Source organism: Vespa velutina, chromosome 2 (assembly GCF_912470025.1).
Source record: "Vespa velutina chromosome 2, iVesVel2.1, whole genome shotgun sequence".
Lineage (NCBI taxonomy): Eukaryota > Metazoa > Arthropoda > Insecta > Hymenoptera > Vespidae > Vespa > Vespa velutina.
This window is the reverse complement of record NC_062189.1, coordinates 18,654,019-18,677,877: the sequence shown is the minus strand read 5'-3', so window position 1 is coordinate 18,677,877 and position 23,859 is coordinate 18,654,019. Positions and strand designations below refer to the sequence as shown.

At 31.5% G+C, this 23,859-nt stretch overlaps 1 protein-coding gene across 3 annotated transcripts in view; it reads left to right on the top strand.

Moving 5' to 3' along the window:
- Positions 1 to 23,859, top strand: part of LOC124946651 (diacylglycerol kinase 1) — an 86,958-nt gene that overhangs the window by 51,776 nt on the left and 11,323 nt on the right. For 2 of the 3 annotated variants that reach the window (XM_047487648.1, XM_047487649.1), the window contains exons 4-6: positions 18,895 to 19,029; positions 20,143 to 20,365; positions 22,100 to 22,261. In XM_047487648.1, the coding sequence (XP_047343604.1) occupies positions 18,895 to 19,029; positions 20,143 to 20,365; positions 22,100 to 22,261 (520 nt within the window). The remainder of the gene's footprint in view (positions 1 to 18,894; positions 19,030 to 20,142; positions 20,366 to 22,099; positions 22,262 to 23,859) is intronic. The other variant, XM_047487650.1, reaches the window with a different exon arrangement.

Below are 23,859 nucleotides of genomic sequence, written 5' to 3'. Positions count from 1 at the left end.
ATTTTTTATGTATATTTATTATATTCCATTTTTTATTAGAATACATATAGATATAGTACGTGGATAGGATTTTATTTAAAAGAAAGAAAAAAAAAGAAAAAAAAGAAAAAAGAGAGACAAGCAAGTAAATATAAATATAAATATAAATATAAATATAAATATAAATATAAAAATATTATATTTTTTTTTGTCTCTCGAAGAAAATCATATTTATACTGTCGGGATTGTTTACTTCTTTTAACTTATATTTATTAATTATTTATTCTCTTTATTATTATTATTATATTTTAATATGCGTATATATGTATGTATGTGTATTTTATTGAGATAGAAAAAGAAAATCCTTTTTTCTTTTCACTTCGTAATAAATAATTTCTATGGATAAGAATAATTATTTCCATGATAATATATTTTTCTCTTTTGATTTCAACTTAATTAGTATTTCGAATAGAGAAAAGAAAAGAAATAAAGAAGAAGAAGAAGAAGAAGAAGAAGAAGAAGAAGGAGAAGAAGGAGAACGTCTTCAGAAGATGATTAAACTGGATGGTCATTATTTTTATCTTGTTTTTGATATTATCACGATTGAATGACGTTAAAAGTTTAGAAAGACGGACATCTCGAAGCTGTTACTTTGATCTACTATACTAGTGTCCGAAGTGCATACTTATCACGTACATGCATAATAATAAGGGTTAACAGAGGTAGACTATGCATTACAACGTGTTTATCCAAGTATATACATACATACATACACACACACACACACACACACACACACACATATATATATATATAAATAATATAGTCCGTATATTATATCTTTCTTATGTATATATTTATATTTATATTTATATATCCTATGGTTAATAATAATCTTTATATATCATCAATATTTTCTCTTTCTCTTTCTCTCTCTTTCTCGCTCTAACTATGTTTCTTTCAATTAAAAAAACTTTCAATCAAATTATATAAATTCGTTTCTTCTCGGAATCTTTTAAGAAGAAATAAAATATATACTCTTCTCTCTTCTTTTTAACTTACTACTATATTACTTAAGTTACGTCCTCGACGCGAAGCTTTTATCCGTTCTCTACAAACACACACACACACACACACACACACACACATATATATATATATATAGAACACACAAACCGTATCGAAATGTTCCTCATCGTGTTTCTCAGCTTATGTAAAAAGCGTGTTGAAAGCGCGTGAAAAGTCGTCGTCACTTCTTCCACACCGTATATACCATGTAAATACATACATATGTATATACATATATACATACGTATATATATATATACACACACACACACACACACACACATATACACGCACATTGGTACCGTACATACATCGATCTTTTTCAAAAACGTTTCTTTTTCTCTCACGTTTTCTGTGTTTCATCCATCATCATCGCTAACAAAGCTTTAACGGGGTGTCGTTTTTGGTATTCTACCTCGAAAACATTTAAAAATAAAAGGGAAAGAAAAGAAGGAAAGAAAGAAAGAGAGAAAGAAAGAAAGAAAGATAGATAGATAGATAGATAGATAGATAGAAAGAGGACAAAGTAGAAGCATTGATGTGAATGAAAAACGAGTGAACGAAAATGAGCGAGTATTCGCTTCATTGAAGTTACACGAGAAATTTCACCGAATTCGATTCTGCACGGATATAACATAAAAAGAAAATCGAGTAAGATCTCTCTCTCTCTCTCTCTCTTTCTCTCTTTGGGTTTCAGTCACACCCACACACACAAACAAACACATTCTCTGTTCATTCACAATGACGCAAGGAAAATGATCGCAATTAATTTTTTTTTCGTCTTTAACAATTTACGTGATCTCCAATAATCGAATTAATTAATTTCGTTATCAGTTCGATCAAAACTTTTTTATAATCATAGAAAGGTATGATTAAAGGAAAAAGAAAAAAAGAAAAATTCATGAAACGAAATATAAATATATGAAGGTAAAATATCGAAGGATATGGATCGACGAATCATCGAGGACGTCTAATATCTTTTACATCGTGCGATTAAATAAAATAAGCGTGTTGTATATTGGAATTTTATGCCTCTCCGTATCTTACATTTGGCACGAATAACAACGAATTCGTTAGAAAATTTATTCTTCTTTTTGGTAATAACTGACATTGTATTTTACTAGTCGCAACTGTGATGAACACAAGAAAATCGTTTTCTCTTTATTTTTTCTTCTTTCTTCTTTTTTTTTCTCCCCCTCTTTCGAAGACAACTTTTCTTTCGTGAAAAGCACGAAACCCATTTGTGAATAGTATAATTGTAATTTTCTCTTTTTTCTTATCTTATTCTATTTTTTTACTCATCAAAGAAGAATTTAAATGAAAGGGGTGAAAGAGGGCGAAGCAATCGTCTTTCCTTCCCTTTTTCTCTTTCTTTTTTATTACAATTGTTTTTGTTTTGTATTCGGATAAAAAAAGAAAAAAAAAAAGAAGAAGAAAAAGAGAAAGAAAGGAAAACAATCCGTTCAATTTTAACCTTTTCTTTTTCACTTTAACCTTTTTTCTGTTCGTCATAATTTTATTTTTCTTTACCAAAGTAGAGTTTCGGTAAAAGGTAAAAGACCATGGGAAAAGCAACGAGTAACGTCTTCTTACTTTATGTTCCTGTGTTAATCTTAATTTAGTCGTAACTTCGCTCGAAGCTTAGCTACTGGAAGGCCAATCTCGTAAACCGCTTTACGTCGGTACTGAATCCATTAAGGTTGACCAATAAAAAGATTGCGCTGTATAACGGCGATAAATGGGGGATAAATCTAATAAATAAATATATATATATATATATATATATATATATATATATATATATACACGTGTGTGTGTGTATGGATGCATGCGAGTATATACATGTAAATACTTACGCATACATTTAGTGTAATATACCTTTCCGAAATCCTAGATTGCCAACTCTTAAACGATTATTGTTTATTATCTCCCATATATTTTATCGTTAATACGAAAGATTTTTCTATGAGATCGTTTTTATATTTCGCCTTAAAAAAAAAAAAAAAAAACGAAGAAAAAAAAACCATAAAAAAATAAGGGGTTAACGATGTATCAAAACGCAATAGGGATGGATACTTTGAAATCGTACTGGCAAATTTTTTATCACGTAAGAAATTAAAAGTGCCAGACTAACGAGCTCCTCATAAGCGGAATAAACTACGAATGGTCAAAGGATTAAATGTCTCGTACTTTTAAATTGAGATTGAGATTGAGAGAGAGAGAGAAAGAGAAAGAGAGAGACAGAGGATCTTAAAACTTTAAGCTTTTTGGTCTCTTCAATGAGATCCACTTTTTCTTTCTTTCTTTCTTTTTCTTTTTTTTTTTTCTTTCTTACTTTTGTTTTGAACAACCAACCACCTTTCGCAATTTGAGAAAAATTTTAAAAGACCACGGAGATCTCTTCCTTTCTTTTTAAGTACGGCAAAAGAAAAAAGAAGAAAAAGAAAAAGAAAAACGTGGTAACGAGCTTCTTACGAATATTTACATTTCTTATAACTTTACTCTCTTTCTCTCTCTCTCTCTCTCTCTCTCTCTCTCTCTCTCTCTCTCTCTCTCCCTCCCTATGAGTCCGTGAAACTATTAGCTCGAAAAAATATTCGGATTGGTCTATGGTTTCGAAGCTTTGATAAGAAATTGGAAAGAAAACAAAAAAGAAGAAAGAAAGAAAGTATGAATGAAAGAACGAAAGAAAGGAGGATGAACGAAAAGGAAGGAAATACCGAAATTGAAGCAACTAGTTTGAGTCCGTAATCCAAGCTGACCTAATACCTTTTCTCATGATTGCCAATGGCCTTTTCATAAGAGAAAAAATGAGAGAGAGAGCTTGAAATCGATCAATCGATCGGAAGAAAAAATCCCTTACGATCTTCTCTCAAACACTTTTTTCTTTTATTATTTTATTATTTCTTTTATTATTATTTTTTCTTTTATATATATTTTTCTTTCTCTTCATTCTTTTTATTTTTTTTTGTTTTGTTTTTATTTATTTATATGCATCCTGAATTTGTGCTGATAAAAGGATCGAACGAAGGATCTTAAGGATCGTAATAACGGTTATCCTCTTTTTCAATAAAGGACGCCGCTCTAAGATCTTTTATTTTTTTTTTTTTTTTTTTATTCTCCTTAAGTTAAGATAATGAAAAAGGATCGAATATCTCTTGGAATTTTATTGTTCCGATACTAATTACGATCTCTACCTCTCTCTTTCTTTCTCTTTTTCTATATATATTTATATATATATATATATATATAAGTATATATACACAATAAATATATTTGTCTTCCTTTTTTTAATAAGCTAATTTTGTCCTATCTTTCGACGATGAACGTTTTTGATAATTAAATATTTTTTTCTTTCTTCCTTTCTTTTTTTTTTTTTTTTTTATCTTCCCTTCTTTTTCCCTCATTTTTTCCTCTGTTTATTCCTTTTTCTCTTTCTCTTCCTTTCAACGAAACTCTGTTCTAACATTACTTTTGTACGAGATTCCGTAGGAAACATCGATGACGACTTGGTACAATGACGTCACGGTTTCCATGGGAACGCCAGAGAACACCCGGTGTGCTAAAGTTAGAGAGAGAAGGAGAAAGAGTGACGTCACACCATTCGTACTTCGACACAAATACAATCTCATCTAGTATCTGCATGTATGCGCGAACGCGCGTGTACGTTTATATTGACATGTGTGTGTCTATGTGTGTATGTGTTGTGTGTGTATCTATGTATGGTACGTGTTTGTATGTATATGTGTGTTACGGCCGAGGTCGGTGCACTCGCAAACGCGATATGCAGCTGCCTTGCATCTGTGCAATGACGTCACGTGAACATCGAATCTTTCCCTCTCTCTCTCTCTCTCTCTCTCTCTCTCTCTCACACACGCATACACAGAAACTTTGTATAAATCTTATCTTCTTTATAGTAACTTAACTTTACACGATTCATCTTTGATCTCAATAGTATATATATATATATATATATAGTTATCTACGACGTTTGAATTTTATTATTTTTAATAGAAATTTTTATTTATAATATAAAATAGAATTGAATTATTTTTCATTATATTTCGCAATAATAATCAGATATTATCGATATTTAAGAATAATTATTAAATTATGATGATTAAGATTTATATTTTTTATGAAAAAGAAAAAAGAAGAAAATAAGAAAAATGTTAAGAATTTTTTCCTTTTTGTTAAAATATTCGATATTTTTGATTTTTACTTGTTGTTTTTTTTTTTCTTCTTCGTCTTCTTCATCATCCTCTTTCTTGTTCTTACTCCTTCGAGCTTCTTCTTTGCTATTATATATAACTTGTGTATAGTGGAATATATCCTGAAACCAAGCATATATATATATATATATATATATATATAGGTGGACGTATGTTTACCGACGTAAGTTGACGAACAACGTGTTTACGCAAGGGTAATACTACTCCTGTCTTGTTTATTACCGCAGTAAGAGACTTACACGAGATAATATTTTTTGTAGTTCTGTAAAACGAGTTTAATTGTTGCAGTGCAACGACGTAAGTTCCACGCATATGAATCCAAATCGTATATATATATATATATATATATATATATATGTATATACACATACATATGTACGTATATGTGTATATTTGATAGGATAAATAGAAACGATGAAAAATGATATATGATTATATATGTAAGAAGTGCATGTGACAAGCGTAGAGAGAATGAAAAAAAAAGTAAAAAAAAAAAGAGAAAAGAAAAAAGAAAAAAAATATATATATATATAATGAAATCAAAAAATGGGAGAATTGTTAAATATAAATATAATAAAGTATCGTACGTATGTTTATTTTATTTATTTCTTTTTTTTTCGCTTTATACTCCTGCTTTTTTTTTTTTTTTTTTTTTTTTTTTCAGAAAACATGTGTTCGACATAGAGAATACAATGATATATTTCATTCAGGAAAACGAGATTTTTCGTAATCCTCTCATATCGTTCGTTCCTGATTGTGATAGTAGTACTAGCAGCAATAATAGTAGTAGTAATAATAATAATAGTTGTAGAACGTACAATCCTATTTCGTAGAATCCAATTTAGGAAACAAATAAAATTATTTACAATTTATCTAACCTCAATTTTCAATGTATTACGAAACAATAATACATATATATATATATATATATATATATATATATATATATATATATGTTCCTGTTCATATACATATATACGTACAGAGGTGAATATTAAAATAAATAAAAGAAAAGAAAAAAAAAAATAAAGAAAAAAGAAAAGAAAAGCATAAAATTCTCTTTAAAATTTCAAGATCATACGACATCATTCATCCAATTTTATCGGCGGCGAATATTTATTATAAATTTGATTTATGACCGATCGTAGAGCGAGATCATAGATATCTCCCTCGAGAGAAAAAGAGAGAGAGAAAGAGAGAGAGATATATAGCGAGAGAAATAACGTATCGATTCAAGTTCAACATTGCGATTCGCTTATCTACGTCTATCCCAAATATTTGTCAATGTCTCCAGTTCTATTCGAGCTTGCCTATGAAACTTGTAAATAGTTATTCCCGCGTTTATATATACGAGACGTGCTTGCCCAACGAATTTCACTATTCGACGATAGTGTCACGTACACATACATACATACATACATATATATATATATATGTGTATATATATATACATACGTATCCATATGTAGATACTCGAGCGTTGAACGAATCATACGTCAGAATCGTATGAGAGTAACAGAGATGAAAGCTGGAAGAAATCGAGAATGGTAGATGTTAAATGAGAAGAGAGAGAGAGAGAGAGAGAGAAATAAAAGGTGGATAGAAGGGGCTGAAGGGTACAGAAGAAAGATGAGGTAGGATGGATGGGTGGGTGGGGGCGGACGGTGGGGAAGAAGTAGGAGGTATAGTCGTCATTGCAAAAACAAACATCGAAGGCACGCTATTCCCAGAGCATCGGCCGGTCGGTCTTATACTGTATATTTAGATGATATATAATCCCTGTCGTACCACAAAGTGCACGCGCGCAGTGCGTCATATTAAATGACGCACCGCGTGCTCTCCTAGCTTGATTCCCTTGGCCACTGACTCGTTCATTAAACATTATTTCAACCATTATTTTCTTTATCCAGGAAGGATCATAATTTCGGATATCTTACATATGTCGACCACAAATATTCTAATACATATAATCTACGTGTGTATGTACGTAAATATATATGTATCTGATATAACGTGAAAGAAAGTAGAACTAAGGGGGATGATTTGAAAAAAAGAAACGGGAGTGAGAGAGCGAGAGATAAAAAGGAGGAGAGAGAGAGAGAGAGAGAGAGAGAGGAAAAGAAGGATCATACGTAAGCTGCTGCTATACGAAAATTTACGATCGTCCTGAGTTATTAAAGGATTTTTTTGCAAGTTCGTGCCATCTCGATGATATATAGATTGGTAGGTAGATAGGTAGATATAAGTTCATGAGTCACAGTGTCAGGTGGAAATTTGAGGATTACATAATCTCTCTCTGTCTCTCTCTCTCTCTCTCTCTCTCTTTCTTTCTTTCTTTCTTTCTGATTTTCTCTCTTTTTCTATATCTCTCTAGCGACATGGCGATATTATCGAGCATGAAAATATTTCTCAAGATTTATCGTACCTCTCTGTGTTTATGTGTATATATGTGTGTATGTGTTTGTACGTGTATATATGTTTGTTTTCATTAATTCTAACAGCTGTGGCACTCCATTATGACAGATTAACGATCCATATCCAATTTCTGATTTCTTAACGGATTAACCCATATTTGTTTCATGCATTTATGTGTGATAAATTCCACAAATATATTCAGGATAAATGGTATTTAAAATAAATGGAAGAGGAGGAGAAACGGATACACAGAGAGAGAGAGAGAGAAAGAGAAAAATTTTTTCATCTTCGACAAAGGGAAATGTAAAATCGCGATATTATGTATTATGAAAACAAATAAAAAAAAAAAAAAAAAAGAAAATTAATCTTGATATAAATGTTCCTCGAATCAGCTGATTTCCTCAGTTTAAATCCAATTTTCTAAAGAAAACTTTATACGTTATATATCTTATCGTAGGATATTTGACGTTCAGGAGATTTAGTCTTTCACGTTTTCTCTCTTTCTACTTTTCCAAAGTAAGTAAGTAAGTAAGTAAGTAAGTAAGTGAGTAAGTACTTACCTACCGTCTTACCTTCGTCTTTGTAAAGGTTGATTTAAAGCGTTTCGTTCGACGTACCAGAGTGAACAAGAAATACGCCTACTGCTTACAATGGAGTTTCTCTCTTTCTGTCTCTTTTTCTCTTTTCTCTCTCTCTCTCTCTCTCTCTCTCTTTCTCTCTCTCTTTCTCTCTCTTGCTCTCTCTTTCTTTCTTTCTCTTTGGATAGCTAAGACGATATTGTATAGTTCGATTGAAGGTTACCTAGGATCTAGTAAAGTAGATTTTCGTCTAACGTCTGATTAAAGTTTTCCTTCGTTCCTCGAATACGAGGATTATTTTCATTATAAAATGTATCTACTTTTAATCTTTCTTTTTTCTCTTTTTCTTTCTTTCTTTTCTTTTTTTTCTCTTTTTTTTTTCCCCCCGTTCTGTATCGTACATTCTGATAATCTTGTGTACCTTTTTATTAATATTCCTAGTTACGATCTTGGAGAATAATATAATGATTATTATTAATCCTGCAATATATCTTAATCGAGTAACTTAGAATATTTAGATTAGCCTGTATTAGGAACGAGCTTACATGATCACACGAAATCGTTCATTTTAAAATCGATAAAAACATATTTCCTGATAATGTACGTACGATCGAAATTGTAATAATCTAATCTAGTAATTAATTCGACGTTAGAAAAATTCTATTTCTTTCTATTTTTTTCTTCTTTTTCGTATCGTATAAAACGATTATCGATTTTATTATTGAAAGAGATCAATACTTAATTAATATGTAAAAAAATTTTTAAACAATGCATTCTCATTGTATGAATATTTATGTTCGTTAATTATCGTTACCCTCTTAAAAATAAATAGAGATAGAGAGAAACAAAGAGAAAGAGAGAGAGAAAGAGAGAGAGAAAGAGAGAGAGAGAGAGAGAGAGAGAAAGAAAGAGAGATCATTGTTACAATTCAACGAGAAAAAAAAGAAAAAAAGGGGAAGGGAAAAGGAAAAAAGGGAAAAAAAGAAAAAGAAAAAGGGAAGCCTCTTTTTAGAGAATAATTCTTTGACATAGACGAGTATTCTCACTCGCATCTTATATTCTTGATCGTTCGTAGAAAAGGAAGAACACCGAGAATTTCTTTTTATCTTTTAGACGATGAAAAATGCGAGATATATATGCTTGAACTATGTCCTCTTTCATCATTTAAACGAGAAGAAAGGGGAAAGACTTTTCATTCGTGAATACAATCGAGAGAATTTAATATTCGACTTTTTATATCGTTACACGTGGAAACGAGAATATTTGCTTGTATCCTTTCTTTTTTTTTTTTTCTTTTTTTTTTTTCTTTTCTTCGATAAACGATAAATATTCAATTCTCTAAAAGATATATTTCTCATTCTTTCGTTCATTCATTCATTTCACTTTTTGTTCTTTTCTATTTCTATTTCGATTTGATCTTTAACGAGATCGTTGATTCGTAAATAGAATGTAGAAGTAGAGTTGGTAATAGGACGAAATAAAATGAGAATGAAAAGGAAAAAGAAATAGATAGATAGATAGATAGATAGATAAATAGATAGATAGATAGATAAATAGATAGATAGAAAAATCGTGTAATAGGTTGGAAAGAGGCATGAAGGAAGGTTGCGAGTTCTAGGCGAGGGTAAAAAGCTTATTATGTTTGACCAGGGTGTGGATTCTTGTCGTAAGAGCTTTAATTGAAGTCACCCCGGGCCGACCTTTAAGGTCTCCATGATAGTACATCGGACTAACCGGACAATCGTACTATCCTCGGGTTTCTATTTTTAGTATATAAATTGTTGACATTACTCCTTCTTTACCACCCTCATTCCTTCTCTCTCTCCCTCTCTGTTTCTCTTTACCACTAGTCCTGTCTTTCACTTCATCCTTCATTCCTTTTATTCAGTCCTTTTCTAAGATACCTCGCTCGTAGACCTTAGTCGTTTAGTCTTAAGTATATTTCTTGTCGTATCACACGTGAAACCCTTGGATCTATTCTTAGAACATATCGTTGACCTTAGCCAACCAGTAAACCGATCATCTTTTATATATATATATGTACCTTAATTTTTATCAATCAATTAACGTTGAAAGAGAAGATTCCCTTTCGGCTATTGGGAATAGAAATGTATTTAAGTCGGAATAACAAAATTATGAAGAGTACTTCTTAAGAATATCACATAATTTTATATATGATATATTAAATGTTTTATTAATTTCATTATTAATCATTAATAATTAATATGTTCGATTCGTATTAAAATTTTTTCCTTCGCTGTGTGTATGTGTGTGTATTTGTACTTTTCTTTTTTTTTTTTTTTTTAGGTTGTATGGTTCGTTTTTTCTTTTCTTTTCTTTTTTTTTCCTTTTTCATTTTTTTTTTTTTTTTTTTTTTTTTTTTTGTTATAATAGCAAGAAATATCGATCAGAGAGAGAGAGAGAGAGAGTCACTAATCGCTGTTCAATTTCTCGTTTCCGTTCATTTTAAATGCGGATTAACTTACACACGCTTATCTATCCGGACGTTCGCTTTTCCGGCTCGATTCTTTTTCCGATGCTGACAGGAACCCGATGGAAGCCGAAGAGAATGACGATGAGTTTGACCGTATCGATGATGTAGGGTCACCACTTTTAGACATTTTGCGATACGTACGACGGTATGTATGTATGTATGTATATGATTCGATCCATAATACCGAACCGGGTCAATTGCTATTTTCGATCAAACCAAGAGATTTCAGTTTAAATGAGAAAAAGAAAGTGTGAGAAAGAGAAAGAGAAAGAGAAAGAGAAAGAGAGAGAGAGAGAGAGAAAAAAAGAATATAGTAAATCCCATAATGACGAGATTTCATTTTATTTGCTGTTATTCATTGCTACATATACATATACCCGCTGCATGTATTATACTTTATTATTCTCTACTGTGTATTAATGAACTACCATGAACTTTGTAACATGCATTATTCATGGACCATCATCAAGATCGGTTATTTGCCATCATTAAAGTTCTAACGGCCTTTAGCGAACTTATACTAACATGAAAATTATTGATATTGCATTTGCGAACAATACCATCTGCGGTATTATCATCCGATTAATTTGAATACCGTCTAAATGAGATCGAATGCGTAATATATCATGGCTTCTTTATTTCGTACAATTTCTTTTTATATATTCTTTTCTTTCTTTTTTTGTATTCTTATCAAAATATCGTTAGACATACAATATATAGAATTCCTGTATCTATACGCGCGTGTATGATAGAATATCTCTTTGTAAAAACAAAAAAATAAACAAATACGTATGTAAATATTAAATAATATTGAATATGATGTACGATGATATAGTTTTTTTCTTTTTTTTTTTTTTTTTTTTTTTTTTTTCTTTTTTATAATCGAGAAAGTATCTTGTCGTCGAAATGCCGATGCACGAATACGCTTTACGATTATTCGATTGATATCACGATCAAATCTAATATCATCCCCTTAACTCTCAACCAACCTTCTTTTATTTTATTTCTTTTCTTTTTTTCTTCTTTTCTTTTTTTTTTTTTTTTTTTTTTTTTTTTTTTTTTTTTTTTTTTTTTTTTTTTAGAATTTTCTATTTTTCTTCTTTTTTTTCTTCTTTTTTTTTCTTTATCGTTTCGAATTTACACGACGAATGGAAAGAAGGTCGTATAAGAGGAGGACGATCGGACTCATTTCCTTGAATCGAGTTGATTTCCCTGGACTCGTCGTCTGACTTCCGACAAGAGAACGTGGAAATTTCCTAAGCTTATCTCGGCTACATCACGATCTTCCTTCTCTCTCTCTCTCTCTCTCTCTCTCACTATCTATCTGTCTGTATGTCTGTCTCTACTTCCTTCTCCCTTCTTACGATCATCGTCTCTTCCTACTAGACATTCGAAGGATGTGATTCTCAAGAGAGAACTTCTCTTTCGCTTTTCATTTGCTGACCCGTAGCATCGACATGTAATAGGCAAAAAGAAAGAAAGAAAAAAAAAAAAAAAGAAAGAAAGAAAGAAAGAAAGAAAGAAATCAAGAGATCGACTTCTACTTTTCAAGAGAAGTACGTAAAGCAAAATACAAAATTAAAAGGATTAAAAGAGAAAAAAAAAAAAAAAGAAAAAAAGGAAGAAGAACGATACCGTTTGTCAAGCCTTTTTTAAAAGGATTTTACACGAGGTAGATCTTGAATAAGATCGATCGACGATCCAATTCTAATTGATCTAACGATAATTGGCATACGGTTTATGCGTTTTTTTTTCTTTTTCTTTTTCTTTTCTTCTTTCTTATCACAAAAGAAAATCTCTGAAGGGACATGAATGGGAAAAGAGAAAAAAAAAAAAAGAAAAACGAAAAAAGGAAAGAAGTAGATGAAAGAAAGAGGAAAAAAAATTGACAATAAATATTATCACGGCGAGTAAAAAAATGTCGTCATCGGTTGTCGTCCTTGAGATACTTCGCGTAAATATGTGCACATATATATATATATATATATATATATATATATATATATAAAAAGGATAAAAAAAATTGAAGGCTACTTCAAAGCGCAACGTGAATCTTCGGATCGGTGCGCGTGCAAGGAAAAAAAAAAGGAAAAAAAAAAAAAAAAGAAAAAAGAAAGAAAGTAGAAAAAAAGCAAATAATTTATTTATTCTTTAATCACGAGAGAAAAAGATGGGTCGTTGAGGAGTACGTAGGGGAGGATCAAACCTTTATTAAACTTTTTCCTTCGAGTTTTCCCTTCAGGAATTTCGTCGATGAAAGGAAAAAAAAAAAAAAGAGAGAAAGAGAAAGACGGAAAGAAAGAAAAAGAAGAAGAAGAAGAAGAAGAAAAAGAAAAAGAAGTAGTAGTAGTAGCGGTAGTAGTAGTAGTAGTAGTAGTAGTAGTAGGTAATCCCTCGAAAATAGCAGGTTATGACGTCGCCAGGGGAAGGCTGACGTCATTGGCATCGTTCTGACGTCACTATTGAAGGACGACGGGGGGAACCCCTCTTACGTTACGATATCATCATTCAGAACGTGCTCGTTTCTATTCCCTGCTCCCTCTCTCCCAATTTTTGAATTTAACCCCTCTAGAACTTTATTTTCAACGTTAACCAACCTCACCCTACATAACTTCGAAGCTTAATGGCCGTGTCTTGTCTCATTCATGCGGATACATTCCGTCGCGGCCGACGTGGCCGGCACAAAAGCGTTCTACTTTTCTCTCTCTCTCACTCGAGTTAGTATCAACGATATGATACCTCCTTTGCAATAACGTCTTCAAACGAGAAACTATTTTCTCATCCTCTTCTCTCTCTTTCTCTCTTTTTCTCTCTTTTTCTCTCTTTTCTCTCTCTCTCTCTCTCTCTCTCTCTCTCTCTCTGTCTCTCGGTAGTATCGGTAAAATCGACGCAATATTTTCTACGAGGTTGAACGAGGATAAAAGTTGATGTCACGTGTTACGTAACCACCGGGATGCAATTCTTTGCCTATTCTTAAACCTTGGAAATGCTCGTAAAGAAGAAGAAACTGGGAAATTGTTCCTTTTTTTCCAAGATCCAACCAGATTGCCCACAGTAGACGCGTTGTTATACGAGGACGAATAAAGAATCACTTTTATCAGAACTCCTGGTGGACAATGTACCTTGAAAACTACTAGCCTTACGTAACGTTCAGCCTTATGGATAAAATGTATATGTACTGTATATATATATATATGTATATATATTAAAAGGATTTCTAGATATCTATCTATGTATTATATATTATTTTTTTTTGATTATATTCTTTTCTTTTTTTTTCTTTTCGTTTTCTTTTTTTTTTTCTCTCTTTCTTTCTCTCTTTTTTCCTTTTCGTCGTGTTTTTAATCGTCAATCGGTATAAATTATAAAAGTTATAAAAATTATTTTCTAATCTTTATTGATAGTAATATTTAGATCGTCGTTCAAAATGCTTGTCATAATTTTTTTATAAACACCGTGTAAATTATTCTGATCGTCGATCAAATTTTATATATATATATATATGTATGTATTTATATATGTTTGTTTGTAAATGAAAAGTAATTGATCTTTTCGAATTGTCATACTTTTGTAATTTGTCGATTGTAAAACATCCAAGAAGACTATTTACATTTCAGTAAGTAGTCTGACTCAATTGCTATTACCAAAGGCAATAACCATCCACTACTAAAATGTAAGACAATTCGCAGTAGTACGAGCAGATATTTGTCAGACATTTTCTAGAGACTTATACTCCCACGTACATACATATATACGTACATCCCGACGAGCAATAGTTCTGTTTAAAAAATATTTCGATTTTTTTTTTATCTTCGATCTTTTTTTCGATTCTTTCTTTTTTTTCTTCTTTTTTTTTTTCTTTCTATTCTTTTTTTCTTCCTCCTTTCTCCTCGAAGAAGATGAAAAATGAATTAACGTTCCATGATATTAGCATGTAATTTTAAAACTTACACTGTATTTTTTACAATCTTATATTATCCTTTTACGTTGGCAAGGAAGAAAAAAAAAAAAAAAAGATAAAAAGTAAAAGTTTAATTTATTAATAAAAAATTACTGTTTGCCAAGTACTAAATTCTTAAAATGTAATATAATTATATAGGATGGATCAAAGGTTTTTTTAAAGGTGATTTAAAATCAATTATTTTTCTTCTTTTTCCAGATTTTATAAGCTCATTCTTTTTTTTCTTTCTTTTCCTTTTTTTTTTCTTGTTTTTTTTTCTTTTTTTTTTTTCATCAACAAACTACAAGCCTAGAAACTTTCGTACCGCTAACTCCACTGATAAAAGTTATAGATAGTAGTAATACCATAGACCAGAAATTATAGCATAATTATATTAGCATAAGTTGTACATAACAAAATGTTATATTATCTACCATAATGTTCCTTAATACGTTCTCCACCTCTTTTCTACCCTTCTCACCTCTTTATCGTAAAACCCATAGAATTACAGAATCAAGAGAATAAAATATAAAAAAAAAAGAAAAAAGGAGAACAAAAAAAAAGTGGTGTTTAATTTAAAATACAATCTCATGGAGACATTATTCCAAGTGAAAAATAATGAACGGTAATATTTATATATATATATATATATACATAAAAAAGAATAAGAAGAAGTAAAATAAGTAGAAGAAAAAGATGAAGAAAACGACGTGGAAAAGAAAAGATAAAGGGAAAAAAAAGGAAAGAGCAATTTCTATTCAGAAAATTTCAGCAATTTAAAAGAAAGGAATCCGAGAAGTAGAGGACGGGATTAACGAAGTGTACTCAAGTGGGTATCTCGAAAGCTTTCATTTCGACTTATCGCTTTGGATCCGTTACGATTTCATTTACGAGGAGGATCATCCGAACGAGAGGGAACGAGTATATATATATATATATATACACACACACATATATATATATATATATATATATACCGAACATTCGATCGATTTCATGTTACGATTCTCTCTCTCTCACACACACACATACACGCACACACACTCGCTCTTCTCCTTCCTTCCTTCCTTCCTTTCTTTCTATCTTTTCTTGCTCTTCTTTTTTTTCCTTTCTTTTATCTTTTTTTTTTTTTCTTTTTTTTTTTTTTCGTCCTTTACAGAAACCGCGCCCTTTCGCTTTGTAAGCGTAGTCCAGCCTCGACCAAGGAGGGTGAGAGTTTATCGCTAAGAGCGCAAGTTTAATGGGAAAAAGGAAGGAGAGAAAGAGAGAGAGAGAGAGAGAGAGAGAGAGAGAGAGAGAGGGAGAAAAAAAAAGAAAAAAGAAAAAAGAAAAAAAAAAGAAAGAGGAGAAGGCGACGCCCTCCGTCCTTGAAGAGTGGCGTCGATAAATGTCATACAGTAAAGCAGAGAGAGAGAGAGAGAGAGGAAGAGAGAAGTGGAGGACAGGAGGAGGCAGAAGGGGTGGGAGAGGGAGAGAGACAGAAAGCTTTCTGCTCGAGAAAAGCTCGAAAGTGAGTTGTCTCTTGGTTGTCAGCTTTTTTCTTTTCCTTTCCTTTCTTTTCTTTTCATTTTTCATTTCTCTCTCTCTCTCTCTCTCTCCCTCTCCTCTCCTCTTTTTTTCTTTTTTCTCTTCTTCTTCTTTTTTTTTTTTTTTTTTTTTTTTTATTTATTTATTTATTTATTCTTTCTTTTCTTTTTTTTCTTGTTTTCTTCTTTTCTCCCATATAAATACCAATGCACAAATGAAACGCAAATTTTATTTGTTTAGAATCGTTAACAAAATCTAATTCGACTTTTATTAAGCTTTCGATGTTCATCGTTTTTCAATACTTTATGATACTTTTCGTATTCTCCTTTTTGTTATGTTTTTTATTTTTCTTTCATTTTTTCTTTTTTTTTTTTTTCTTTTTTTTTTTTTTTTAATATGCTGATTAAACACGGGGGATTAAAAAAAAATTGATACGTGCGATTAATTGTTATCAATTATTATTATTATTATTATTAATATGATTATTTGAATTGTCTTACAAAATGTATTCGATCTACTTTAATCTCTAGAGATATTATTATTTTCGGGATTAATTCTTTATTTTATCAACGATTTATATTGCATTATAGATTACAGTATATGTATATATGATATAGCATTAATCGTCGTACGATCGTGAGTTATCGATTCGAAAGTAAACGAGTTTGGAGACTCTTTTAAAAGCTTTCTGAACGATTATTTCGATCGCATCATAATTAAATATGTTCTTGAACGAACGATACATAGATAAATCATGAGAAAATTTCTTTTTCGATAGTGCATAATTACCGAATTTATCGAATTCCATGGATAATAGTATTCGACAAGATCGAGACTTATTAATGTCTCGATCAACAGGTATCGAAATGATCATATCCTGCATTTCTCTCTCTCTCTCTCTCTCTCTCTCTCTCTCTCTATCTCTCTCTCTCTCTATTTCTATCTCTCTATCTCAGTCACGCGATTAAATGAAATTCGTTTCTCTTATAATTCTATCGTTCTCCTTCATTCATTTTTTCTCTTTCACTTTCTTCTTTTGTTTTCTTAAATACGTAAAAAAAAAAAAAAAAAAAAAAAGAAACCAAAAATAGGAAGGAAACCCCCCACCCCTTCCCCGAATAATATTATATTATAAAAATATCGCGTATAGGTAATAATATTGTAGAAGAAATTCTTTTATGCTTTTGAATTTTACGTAAACGGATTTTTTTGTTTGCGCTTGAACGCATAATCGATCTTTCCTTTTCCTTTTTTTTTTTTTCACTTTCCCTCTCTCTCTCTCTCTCTCTCTCTTTCCCTCTCTCTCTCTCTCTCTCTCTTATTTCTCGTCCTTCGTGACTCTTGAGACCAAGGAACGGGATTGCCTTGGTAAACACAAAGTAGTCATATTTTTTCAGGATTGCTTTGTAAATGAAAATTTCTCTTTACTCTATTCTTTTAATTAATTTTTCTATCCTCTCCCCCTTTTTTCCCATTCTCTCTCTCTCTCTCTCTCTCTCTTGAGGAAATACTCAAGTCAGTCCAGTCACAGTGTCGTGTTTTGAGAACATCATGGATATCTCACGCAATGCTTGACCTACAAACTGGATATTCGAAACGTCATTCTCTCTCTCTCTCTCTCTCTCTCTCTCTCTGTCTCTCTCTCTCTCTCTCTCTCTCTCTCTCTATTTACCTATATATCTGTATCTTTATCTTATTCGAAGAGTTTCTAATCCGTTTCATTTAATAATTACCATTCTTAAAGGCGGAAACTGTTCTCGCGAATGATAATAAAGGAATTAAGGTACCATTTCATCTTGAAATACGATGGCAACGTTGAACGATCGCAATAAACGTATTTCATGGATAATAACGGCGATGCGCAACGCTGCTCGGTGATTCGACGAATGGCTTTAGGTAAACACAAGTTAATTGCATGAAACATCGATCGATCGATTAGTGCCAATGTTAGCGATGCTACGATGGTTCATAGGCTTTAATGTAGGCCGTCGATTGCAATCGCGAGGAATGGTCAATTTGTCGAAAAACCAATTGGCTTTCGTCTTTTTTTTTTTTTTTTTTCCATCGAAAATACGACAACATTTTGTCCGTGATGAAAATATCACCTCTCTCTCTCTCTCTCTTTCTCCCACTACTTTATATGCTTTGTTAGGTGAGATTAAAAGTTTATTCTAAAGAGAGCTTGTCTATTAAATACAAAAAAATAAATAAATAAATAAATAAATGAATGATTGAATGAACGAATGTATAAATAAATGATAATAAAAATTACACGAGTACAATCAAGTTTTATTGTTTTGTACTACTTGTGAAATGTATTACAAATATATATATATATATATATATATATATATATATATAATGAGAATTTTATATTAATAATATATCATCGTTAATATTTTATGTTCACGAGATATTTAATGGAGATATGTCTCTGAATAAATTAAAATAAAAAGCTGTAAGCAGTCGATTTTTTTCTTTTTCCTTTTTTTATATATACATATATTGCAAAATAATTTTCTTCTACTTTCTTGTAAAGTGATATTGCAATAAATATGTATATCCGTATTCAGATGTAGGTATATATATATATATATATATTTTGTTTTTGTTTTGTTTTAATATAATTGTTTTTATTTACATACATATCTATCTTTACAGGACATCGATTACGAAGGTTTTAGAAAATTTCTGGATACCTATCTCGAAGTCGCGACACCCGATGAACTCTCGCGTCACCTTTTTCTCTCGTTCATTAAAAAGGATTCCCGTGGTGTCGATGGCAAGGCCTTTAAGGTATGTACGTCATAAAAAGTAACAATATCATAACTTTAATATATATATATATATATATATATATGTATATTAAATCTGGGGTTGAAAGGTTATAGGTTGAAGGTTCGATCGAAAACTTGATCTTTTAGAAATAGAAGCGAATGTGTAGATTGAAGGAAAGAAAACATACGAAAAAAAAAAAAAAGGAGAAGGAGAAGTAGCAAAAGAGAAAAAAGAAATTTTTCGAAAAATATTCCTTTGTTGTTGAAGAATCCTTTTGAAATTGATCTCTCGATAACTACGATGTTAACGCGTCCGGATGAGATTTCGTTCTCGTACTAACGTACCAACGTAAATTAAAAAGGATTAACGTGTGTCTGGCTTGGAATGAACGGATTGGATTACGTATCGCTTACATGTCGAAAGACTTTATGATGGGGACGGCGAGTAATGGAGAGACGGGTAAAAAGTGATGGGGGTTAGAGGGTGGGAGAGAAAATGGAGAACAAAGAAGGAAGAACGAGAGACCGGACTGAATTAGGTGAAAATTTATTTCGAACGGGAAAGAGATCGCGGAGGATTTTTTTTCTTTCTTTTTCTATTTTTCTTTCTGTATTTTTTCTTTTCTTTTTTTTTTCTTTTTCTTTCTTTCTCTTTCTCGACCTGTTCCGACCTTCGTCGATTATTTAAAAAATCGTATATACGTATATAATCGGATATAGGAGAGTCGAATCGAATAAATATATCCTTGATTGTGATGAAAAGATGAGAGAAGGTGAAGAAAAAAGAAAAAAGGAAGAAAAAGAAAAGGGGAAAAACAAAAAGAAAAATTGAAAGAGAATACAGATAAGAAGAAGAAGAAGAAGAAGAAGAAGAAAAAAAGGACAAAGGATAAAGTTAAAGTTAAATCGGTCGAACGAATTTAAAATAATCATTACGTAAAGGATAAAGGAAATATTACTGTATTTATTCTTTTCATCGTTGAATATTATTATTTCCTTCTTCTTCTTCTTCTTCTTCTTCTTCTTCTTCTTCTTCTTCTTCTTCTTCTTCTTCTTCTTTCCTCGCTCCTTTTTTTTTCTTTCTTTCTTTCTTTCATTCTTTTTTTTTTTTTTTTTTTTTTTTTTTTTATAGGAAATGGCTGTGCTCTCGTCGACGACTGCATGCGCGGCGATTACTTCTCACACAACCTCGAGCAGTAACGTGAACAGCACTGGATTATCGGGTGGAGGAGCATGCACTGATAGCCACGTTGGTAGTTCCTCGTTGGTCGACAAAATTCATGGACTTACGGAAAAGCTGCAAGCTCTGGGACACCACAGAACCGAGAGCGAAGCCTCGTCGAGAACGAGAACCGGTAATTCAACGAATTTCTATGTGCCACGTTTTTATTCGTTCCTTCGTTATCATCTACCCCCTACATCTCTTTTTTTTCCTTTTTTTCTTCTTTTTCATATTATACCACTCGCATATTTTTCCACCATCGCATGTAATAACACTCCAAGGATATATCTGTCGTTTGATTTCATTCCTCATAATTACATAATCGAATTACAAAAAAAAAGAGACTCTTTTCTTAACTTTTATACGAAATAATAAGTTAAGAAAAGAGTCTCTTTTTTTTTTTGTTCTTTTTTTCTTCTCTTTTCTTTTTTCTCTTCTTTTTTTTTTTTTTTTTTTCTTACCGTGACCACGATTCTTTTATTCCTCGATAATTAGATTTCATGGTAATTGCAAAAAATTGTTCGGTCTTTTCTCTTTTCGTTTCTTTTTCTCTTTTTTTCTTTTTTTCTTCCTTTCTTTCTTTCTTTTTAAATTCGGTAGCGTCGCAATAAAAAAAAAAAAAAAAAAAAAAACAGAAAAAAAAAACAAAAAAAAAAAAGGAAGAAATAATAAAAAAAAAGGACGACAACGTTATAAATTACAATTCATAGATATGATGGCGGACGGATTTGAAATCGGATTGGAAGGAAATGCGAAGTACGAGTGATGTGGCATTTTGAGAGGAGGGCCGAAGAAGGGGGATAATAAAATAGGAAGCTCTACGGGCGATTAAGGAAAAGAAAGAGAAAAAAGAAAGAAAAAAAAAAAAAAAAGAAAAAGGAGAGAAAAAAAAAGAAGAAGAAAAAAAGGAAACGATGCGAAAGTAGAAAAGCCGTCGTTACGATTTCCCTCTCGAGGTTTAAATGTCAGGAGGCGTCGTAGTATTTTCGTTGGGACAAGGGAAATCCTTCGATCCTACCCCACCATTACCATCCTACCCTTCACTGAACCCCCCTCCACCCCACCCCCACACCCCTTTCCTCTTGCTACCAGTACTTCCACCTATCCTTGCCCATCCTCTTAAAAATAGGTCAACGGGAAAAATAACAATGATGCCAGGTATTATCGCATTGAGAGTCGTCGACGTTATCAATTTCTCTCTCTGTCTCTCTCTCTCTCTCTCTCTCTCTCTCTCTCTCTCTCTCTCTGTCTGTCTGTCTCTTTCTTTCTCTCATCGTTTTTCTCGACAACAATCAGTATCCTGGAATTTGATTGTTATTCGTAAAAAAAGCTCGGCTCTCTAAAATAGTGTCGAACACCTCGTTGATTTTCTCCTTAAAAAATTTAATGATTGACACAGACATATTTTATATTTTATCCTTATATCTATTTTTATTACACATTTGTGATCCTTTATTTTCTTTCTGTTTACATTTTTCTTTTCTTTCCTATTCTTTTTTTTTTTTTTTTTTTTTATTTTACCCCTCCTTCACTTTTATCGCTCCAGGGAGAATATCTTCGGGGAAATAACTTTTCTTAAACTAATTTACACATACATATATATATATATATATATATATATATATATATATTTTTAGAGATATATTTCATATAACGTGCGTCCCGTTGTCCCGTTGTCCCGTTTGTTCTTCGAGATACCAATGAAGGGACGTGAGAAATAAAATAAAAATAAAAAAAAAAAAGAAAAGAAAAAGAAAAAAAAAGGATAAAAAGAAAAAAAAGAAGACGAAAGAAAAAAGGAAAAGAAGAAGAAAATTGTTCACATATATTGTTTTCTCTTGTTTCATGTGCTGACGAACGATTTTAGGAAGCGTACATCCAATGCTGACGGTAACGCGAACGTCCTACAGTTGTCACGACGTTCTCGAGAAGAAAAGCACCGATAGCAGCCCAAGTCACAGTCAAATGTCGCGAAATTCGTCGAGGAAGTCGAACAATTCGCTTCTCGTCAACAACGGGAAATTGGAAGGTACGAGAGAGAGAGAGAGAGAGAGAGAGAGAGAGAGAGAGAGAGAGATATACGACGAATAGAAAGAGCGAGAGAGAGAGAGAGAATATGTACATACCATCGATTTCAATATTGACCGTCGTCGTCATTGTCGTCGTCGTCGTCGTCGTCGTCGTCGTCGTCGTCATTGTCGCAACGAATGGTTCTCGACATTGGTTCTCGATTGGTCGCCTCCCATTTTGATATACACTTAACGTGCCAACTTTGGAAATAATTCAACTATATACCGATTTTTCCTCGAGCAATATCCGTCTTCTTTTTGCCATTTAATCGATTAATTCTAAATAAATTAATATAGTTGAAATTTTTTAAAAAAAAAAAAAAAAAAAAAAAAAAAAAAAAACGGATATTCAAGATCAAAAGATGAATGATTCATTTCATTTCATTGTTCATTTATTTATCGACATTGAACGATAAACGTTTAATCCTAATCATTCTCTTTACGTTCCGTATATTCATGAGACTATTAAATTTTTTCGATAAATTTTTAATAACAAATTTTTTCATTTAAAAGAGAATATACGTTATTAAAGGATATGATTATAATATATCGTCGTTAATTTATTCATCGATAATCGACGATAATCGATCGAATTATATATATGCTGGTGCTTCGGAGAAGATTGTAAGAGTTTATATATATATATATACCCTTGTAAGAAGAGAGAGAATTTTAACGTCGTTAACCGATTTATGGATCCAAGATTCAGCTCGTAAGTGTACCTCATTACGTTTAGAACGGAGCCACTGTCGATAAAAGCGTAAAGCTAAGGTTCGCCAAACAATAAACCCTCGTAAAATGGATGGCTTGGCTCCATAAAACTCAGATTCTCATTCCATAACCAACCTGGGATATATTCTGATACATTTACGCGCATATTACAACCGCTCGACGTGATATTTTAATCGATTACTCTTATCGTACGTACATATACATACATATGTATATACATATATATATATATATATATATATATATGTATATATATATATACATTTTATAGTCTAGACGGTAGGTATATTATAAATTTATCTTCATTAAAAATTTACCAACGAAATAATTTCCATGACAGATATAATAGATCTTCCTTTGATCGCTCCTCTTCACCTCCTCTCCCCATGGATCTCTCATTTTTTTTCTCTCGTAAAGAGGAAATTGTTGTTGTTTCACTTTTATCATAGAAATTGTTTAAGACTTATATACGTCCGTCTATATTTTAATATATAAAGGGATTATAAGAAGGTTTTCTTCTTTCATTTTTTTTATTTTTTTATTCTTCCTTTTTCTTCTTCTTCTTTTTTTTTTTTTTTTTTTTTTTTTTTATTATTATTATTATTATTAATAGCTAACGCACATTCAATTTGATACTTTCACGAGAAGAGAAAAATCGTAAAATCGTACGGAATCGTACTATCATCAACAACGGAGTGCATTTATAACATTGAGAAGATACGAGGTTCTTAACGAAATGTGCATTATCGTTTTGTACGTAAATCAGAAAAATATGAAACTTTATTTTGTTTTATGCGACGGAAAATAATAAATTATCATAAAATTG